General features: G+C 33.4%; 1 protein-coding gene across 1 annotated transcript; it reads right to left on the reverse strand.

Moving 5' to 3' along the window:
- Positions 1 to 6,414: 6,414 nt before the first annotated feature.
- On the reverse strand, positions 6,415 to 6,774 carry LOC142538465 (cysteine proteinase inhibitor 1-like). Its single transcript, XM_075643782.1, has one exon. It carries the CDS (start codon positions 6,772 to 6,774, stop codon positions 6,415 to 6,417), a length of 360 nt encoding a protein of 119 aa, XP_075499897.1.
- Between the last annotated feature and the right edge of the window lie 1,574 nt (positions 6,775 to 8,348).

Below are 8,348 nucleotides of genomic sequence, written 5' to 3' on the forward strand. Positions count from 1 at the left end.
AAGGTTGTATATCCACCTAATTGGAAGGAAATATTACAAACAAGGCAACTTTTCTCAACAAGGAAGCATATCAATATGTATGGAAGGAGCATCTCGATAATTATGAAATAATTATCTCCAAATTTTGGAAAGAATATCAATCGAATTATGGTAGGATTTTCACCTCACCTCTATAATAGAAGAAGCTCTCATTCATAATTTATACCTCAAATTTTTGAATTTTCTATCTCAAATTTCGAAATTCCTCTCCAAAATTTTGCTGCAGTCATCAAAGTTCTGTCCAAGTTCAGAAATTCGTTTCTCTCGCTCAGGTGCTCGGAATCCAATCTCCACCGTTCAGAATATGCTTTCATATGTTTTGAATAACATATCCAAATTTCAGCAAAAATCCAACGGTTAGTTTTTCGTTTATATCATTCGCAAGAAAACTGCTCATATTTTAGGCAAGAAACAGCATACCTACGGTTTTTCGTCCATAAGCAGGTTAAAACGACATCCAAACCCGATCTCCACCGTTCATAATTTATTTAACGTACTTGTGAACGTACTGTAAAACTTTGAGCCGATCCAACGGTTCAATAAGGTGCAAGAAATTTTACAAGGCGGCTGATTTTTCGGTAGATGTGATGTTGCGTTCTCGATGCATGATTCTTCTATGGTTTTCGAGTTTTTCACGTTTTCTTCCAGTCTAGGTAAGTGGGCTGTTTTAAAAATTAATTTCGATTATGCATCCTTCGTGTATTTTTGAAAATATAGTCGAGTACATGTTCTTTTTCTACTCTTTTCTTGTGTTGATTGTCATACTGTTTTAAGCACTATGAAGAGTCGACTGTATATGGGTGGGAATCCCAACCATGACGTACCCTTACGCGATGGAGGATATAACCGCTATACGGCCTCGCCCCCTTAGAGGAGTAAAAATTAGGGACTGACGTCAATAAACCATAGAAAGTAGATGAATCTCAGTGCTGGTCAATGTTATAAATGTGCTATGGATTATGTATGCAAGTCATGTGTTAAATGTTTAAATCTTCGAAATTATGCATGTTGTGTTATTGTGCTCGATACGCCCCCACTTGCTGAGTATTCCCAAAATACTCACCCCTCTTACAACCCTTCTCAGATAAACCCAAGGAGGAACTCGAGGAAGAGGAATCAGACCAGTTTTGGGGCTGGTGAACAATCAAGATTTTATATTAAGTTTAAGTTTTATTATGATTATTCAGTTTTACGTTTCCGCATTTAAGTCTGTCGTTTTAGGATTTCTGTATTGTAAAGACATTTGTTATTTCATTTGAATTATGATATATAAATTGGTTTTGGTTTATACTGTGCTACGAGGCTGGTTGTTTTCGATTGTGTGATTGTTAAACAACGCCGGTGTCAACCCTGAGTTTCAGGGCGTGACATTTGAGTGGTATCAGAGCCGCCAGGTTCATAATCCAGTTGGGAAGAAAAAAATTTCAGATTATGGCGAAATGCTGATGCAGTCCCCTTCGGAACGACCAACGAGTAATATTACAACTTTGTTGTGAGGCGTGGTCTGAAAACACTAAATTCCTTTATTTAGATATTTGAAATCGCGTTTTTGTTATTTTAGAAAAAGTTTCGTAGAATTTATAACTTTTCGTAGTAAACTCAGAATTTAATTTCGTCGACTGTTCTAGAATCCTCTCGACGTATTCTTTCTATCAATGGGTCAATGTCCAAACTTTCTACTTATGGAAACTTTCTCAAAAATCTCGTTCAACGTGTTTCTTGAACTACTTGTCGAAATTTTATTATGAGGACAATTAGTATTTGTCTATATTGTTGGGAATATACATATAAGATATATATTGACATAAGCTTTCAATTTAAGATTAAATATTTGACTCGAGAATGATAAGTTAATTATGAAAAACTAACATGAGAATATCTGATATAAGAATTATATAATAAGTTTTGGGTATTCCAATAGAGAAGTTGATTTTGTGTTAACAATTTACTGTGTGGGCATTAAGTTTGGGTTATTAGGAATGTTAAGCACTAGCTTTAAATATTTAGGACCTTGGAATATCTTGTGAGACAATATCCTCATATTAAGGAATTTATATTGTTTTGGGATAACAAGTAGGCTACGACCTAAGATAAATAAAATAAGTTATGAGATATTGATTGGTATCAAGGAAAGTATAGTACAATAAGTTTTGACTTTTTATGGTACTAAAAATGGTTCAAAGAGAATGACATTCAATTAAATCTTTTGTGTTAGAGCGTGATAGGCTCATTGTCTTGATGGAAGTAAGATTTATTAAAAAAATAATTATTTGAGGTAACAACTAGGTTATAATTTTCGGGATTTAAGTCAATAAGCTATGATATTGAGTTAAGTTCAATATTCTATATGGGTTTTAATTTTTGAGATTGTAATCAGGATAATTTAAAATAAGATAAAATTAGTATCAATTCGCATATGTTTAGTGTCGACTTGATTCAACTCACTCCGGTAGATTTCGACGTTATCCTAAGGATGAACTGTTTATCTAAGAGCAATAGTAGATGGTCATAGTAAGAATGCCAAACTCTAAACCCTGAATCAAGAAGAAATCAGGTACTATGGCGATGCCAAGGAACAGAAATACATTTTTTCTGTTACCCTGACTTGGAAAGCTATAATATCGAGAGAAGAAGTTTACCTAGCAATGGTGAACAAAGTGCAAGAAGGAGATAAGCTGAAGTTGGAAGATATTCCAGTATTACGAAAATTTTCATACGTTTTTCCAGAAAGGCTTCTTGGAATCTTCTCGGACTAAGAAGTAGAGTTCGAGATAAATTTTGTACTAATGATGTACTAATCTCCAATACACTGTATCAAATGGCTCCAGATGAACTCAAGGAGCTAAAAGAACAACTTCAAGAGTTGTTAGACAAAAAGCATATTAGGCCAAGTGCATCCCCCTGGCGAGCTACAGTCCTATTTGTAAGGAAGAAATATAGAAGTATGAGATTGTGTATAGATTATATAGAACTCAATAAGATCACAATCAAAATAAATATATTCTTCCAATAATAGACGGTCTTTTCGATCAACTTAAATGAGCTACAGTCTTCTCCAAGCTCGACCTAAGAACATGCTATCATCAGCTAAAGGTCAGAGCAGAAGACACCCCAATGTTAGAATTCAGAATTAGTTCATACGAGATCGAAATCAAGAATATCAGTGGAACAAAGAAATTAAAGGCAAATCTAGATTAGCCGAGACATAAGAATGCAACTGAAATTAGAAGCTTCTTTGAATTACCAGGCTATTAGCTGAAATTCGTCGAGGGCTTCTCTTCGGCAGTCGTATCACCGACGAGACTTGCACAAAAGAACTATGAATTCAACTAAAGTGAAATATGTGAAAGAGCTTTCAAACATTAAAGAAGAAGTTAGCATCTACACCAATGTTGGTATTATCTACTGAGGACAAGGATTTTATCATCTACAGCAAAGCATCAAAGAAAGATCTCAGAGGCGTACTCATGGAAGACAGGCTAGTCAACTAAAGCTGCATGAGCAAAACTACCCTACTCACAATCTCGAGTTGACAACTGTGGTCTTTGCTTTGAAAATTTTGAAGCACTACCTCCATGGTGCCAAGTGTGAAATATTCACTCACTGGCCACCAAGTCTCAAATATTTGTTCATTCAAAAAGAATTAAAAATGAGACAAAGACGGTGGATAGAGTTACTCAAGGATTGTTACTTGACAATAAGCTACCATGCCAGCAAGGCAAATAAGATAGCCGATGATTTGAGTCGAAAACCATGGGTAAGATAACATAACATCACTCTCTGCAAAAGGCTGAAAAAGTGAAACCTCGGTACGTAGGACTATTCAAAAATCTGGAAAGATTGGCACATTGGCTTACAGAATAACATGGCCACCAGATACATCTAGAATCCACAATGTATTTTACAAGTCCACACTAAGGAAATACATCACGAACCCGTCATGTTGTGAAAATTAAACCGCTCATGATCAAAGGTAACATGTGGGAAGACCTGAAATATGAAGATGTCTTTGTTCATATTGTGGACACCAATATTGGTATTATCTACTGACGTCAGTAAACCATAGAAAGTAGATGAATCTCAGTGCTGGTCAATGTTATGCATGTGCTATGGATTATGTATGCAAGTCATGTGTTAAATGTTTAAATCTTCGAAATTGTGCATGTTGTGTTATTGTGCTCGATACACCACCACTTGCTGAGTATTCCCAAAATACTCACACCCCTTACAACCCTTCACAGATAAACCCGAGGAGGAACTCGAGGAAGAGGAATCATACCAGTTTTGGGGCTGGTGAACAATCAAGATTTTATATTAAGTTTAAGGTTTATTATGATTATTCAGTTTTACGGTTTCGCATTTAAGTATGTCGTTTTGGGATTTCGGTATTGTAAAGACATTTGTTATTTCATTTGAATTATGATATATAAACTGGTTTTGGTTTATACTGTGCTACGAGGCTGGTTGTTTTCCATTGTGTGATTGTTAAACAACGCCGGTGTCAACCTTGAGTTTCGGGCCTTGACATATTCGGCCCGTTCACGTTTCTACCGATAATCAACTAGCCGATGTCTTCATCAAGAGTTTGGGCAGAGAACAATATGATTTTCTGTTGTCCAAGCTTGGTCTTTGCAATTTATACGAAGCTTGCCGGGGGGGTTGTTAGCTAGTGTTAGCAGTAAGAGTTGGGTCATCACAATAAACGTGTTTTGCCTTATTACGTTTCTTCCTTTGGTCTAGCTACTATAAATAGGTGGTGTTTGTCTCTGTAAAGACTAATGCATAAACAAAAATGTATTCCCAGAAATTCATTTTTTCCGCACTTTAACACCAATAATTGCACTCCTTGCAATAAATGAGAATCAAACTCATTATCTTGGGTCTAATACTAAGTGTAGAAATTAGTGTTTGGCTCTAATACTAACTGTAGGAATTAACGTTTGTCAAAAGTTGTACCTGATAGTAACGGTGCAACTCAAATATTTTAAAGCGTACAGAAGCTCAAGCATCTCGTTTTGATTACTCTAACAAGCAATTATGATTAGTACACTCTAACAATTATTTTTAATTGAAAATATGAGTCAGGTCGACTCGTCTCACATATATTCTACTCCACAATAGACATATTCATAATTTTATATTTGAGTTTTTTTACATAAAAATAAAACAGATTTGATAATTTTAGGGGAGAAAATTTTATGTCCTAATATATCAGCCGTAATTTTTATGTTTCACTTGTACCAAAATACATAAATCCATCTGAACAAATTCTTAATTCCTCTGAATACAATGCTTATCTCTAATCAATTATTGTATGAAATAAATTATTGTGATATTATATTTTAATATAATATGTTAATTTTTATAAAAAATTTAGGAAATCAAGTTAATTATAAAAAATAATTAAATAAATAAGAACTAGCAACATTAAGATCAAAGATACATTCTGAAAAAACAAAATAAACATAATTCATGTTCCATGACAAAATATCCAAAAGGACATGAAAAAAATTGTACATTATTATTAAAGGAGTTAATACTGCAAATATTTAAAGTTTTGTATATGATGTCTCATATGAGGTTCCTGAAATAAATATAATAAGACATACAAAATCTAAAATTTATGATGACAATAATTTCGGGATCGTCACACAAATCAATTTTGTGAGAAAGATATCCAACTCAACCTGATTTATGAAAAATATTATTTTTTTGTCAAAAATATTTTTTTTTATAAATATGGAGCGAGTCAATCTATCTTACGGATATAATTTTACGAGAAACCGTCTCACACGAAACATACTTTTTAACGATAAATAACGTTTAGCACCATGTGAAATATTTTAAAAGATCCCAGAAAAAGACTATATTATGGACGTATTTGAAATTCATTACGATTATATTTAAATTTCGAAAATCATTTCAAGTTTGTTCAATTAAACAAGTCAAGAAACTTGAAATGTATCATCTCAAATTCATCAATCAATGACAATCTTTCAATGGATTTTTAACAAAATTATTTGACTTTTAAAAAAATGTGTTTTGAAATAAATATATGATGAAATATCAAAATTTATCGAAATAAAGTACATGAGTATTTCAAAATCAAAATATAAAATAATACGAGCTAAAATGGGATTAAATTCACCACTGTGAAATGAATTACTCCAACGATTGTAGAAAAAGATCATAGCATTATTTCCAAAAAATAAAATAAAAAAGAAAAAGATGGAATTCAAAAGGCTGGATAAATCCAATTATATTGATATGGTGAAAAAAGAAAATCTAGATTCTCTCAAGTCTCATTACATACATCTTATTAAAAAAAAACATCTTTATTCAGGAGACACGAGCGTTGCACATCATCATCTCCCTTCAAACTTTGGTAAATGACGTGAGTTGCCTGAAATGCGCCCAAGGCTTGTCCCACACAACAGCCTCGTAGTTTCCCGGCGCGTTTCCTGAGGCTCCATCATTCGCGGTGATGACCAATTTGTAATTAAAACCTTCCACAACTTCTTTTTCGCCCTTCACCACCTTCACAAACTGCAACTTCGCGCCGTCCTTTTTGTTGTGCTCCGACACGGCGAATCTGACGATCTCCAACACAAGCGGTGAGTTCAGGTCCTCGATTGGCTTCCAAATGCCGACGAAGGAGGCGGAGACTTGGTAATGAAACGAAGCCACCAGGACCTGGAGGACCGCGGAGAGAAGAGGGCAAGATTTGAGTTCCATCTTTTCTTATTCTGTGAAGATATATATATATATATGTTGCCTCGTCTTAGTTTCTTTCTTGTTGGTGAGGAAATGGAGAGTAATGCTTTGTGTTTATATAGCAACACAACTGCTTTGCATGCGTCTCATTTGATATATTTTGGCTCATTTTTTGGTTGGTTGACTTCAGATTTACCCATATGCATGTAATATATTCGTAAGTTACGTGTGTGTGTATATATGTAATCTAGAGATTTTAAAGGCTTTAAATCTAGAGATGCATGTAATATATTCGTAAGTTGTTAATATCTAGAGATTTTAAAGGCTTTAAATCTAGAGATGCATGTAATATATTGAAATAAGTTACGTATAATGATATATATATATATATATATATATATATATAGACACACACACACAAAATTTAGAGATTTTAAAGGTTTTATTTATTGTGCTTTTCATAATTAATCTTGGCAAAAACTTGTGTGAGACGGTCTCACAGGTCGTATTTTGTGAGACGGATCTCTTATTTGGGTTATTCGTGAAAAAATATTACTTTTTATGCTAAGATTATTACTTTTTATTGTGAATATCGGTATGATTGACTCGTCTCACAGATAAATATTCGTGAGACCGTCTCACAAGATACCTATTCATTAATCTTTCACATATATATGGAATTGATGATTTTGTTTAGTAGATAATTAAATTGATTTTGCTTTTTTTTTTGTATTGCATAAAAACTTCGGTTAAAAAATTATTGACTTAAAATACCTCCATTTTTTTTCAAAGTTTCTTTTAAAATTTCTAATTTTAGACACCAATCAACTTGCAATTTACACTCGATCGATCAATAAAACATATCCATATGGGCGCAAACGACTCATACTAGTTCTATATAGTTTAATCCATATTTAAAATTATTGAATCCGAGACTATTTCGAATATTCTCAAATAATATTTCGAGCTATATTGAGCATTACTTATTCTGTTACAGTAGGTGTCTAGCGAACCAACTTGTGACTTGAGTTTTATTGACTCTTATGTAAAAATAATTTTTATTTTAACAATATTTTTCTATTTTATCCAATTATGATATTTATATTATCTATCTATCTGTATAGATAAAGTTTTTGAATATACTATAGATACAATGAGGTCTGCCTCGCATAAGATCTTAAAACTCAATAGGAAGTGTACCGTATTTTCTAAACAGATGGATGATCGTATAATTATGCACTGAACAACTATCTCTCAAACTGTCCAAGTGGTTATCATTTATTGAGTGGAATACTCCGCGGTTATGGTAGTGCACCATTAGTCATTAGACCCAGGACCGCGTAGAAGCTCTAAGTACTAACATGTACTATGATCCATGTCTTCCGTAATTAGTTACTTCTGTGATCATTCCAATTCAAATTTGCTGTGCTCCGTATTCACCGCAGTTTCTTTCACAATTTTTTTTATCGTCCCTTATTACTTCCGAGATTTTCATTTTTGTGGCACTAAATTCCTACATATAGTAAAGATAATGGCGGAAAGTGGGTTTGAATATGTGAAAGAAGTTGGCAAATGCATAGTTACTGCTGTCCTCT

This window comes from Primulina tabacum, chromosome 3 (genome assembly GCF_025594145.1).
Source record: "Primulina tabacum isolate GXHZ01 chromosome 3, ASM2559414v2, whole genome shotgun sequence".
Taxonomy (NCBI): Eukaryota; Viridiplantae; Streptophyta; class Magnoliopsida; order Lamiales; family Gesneriaceae; genus Primulina; species Primulina tabacum.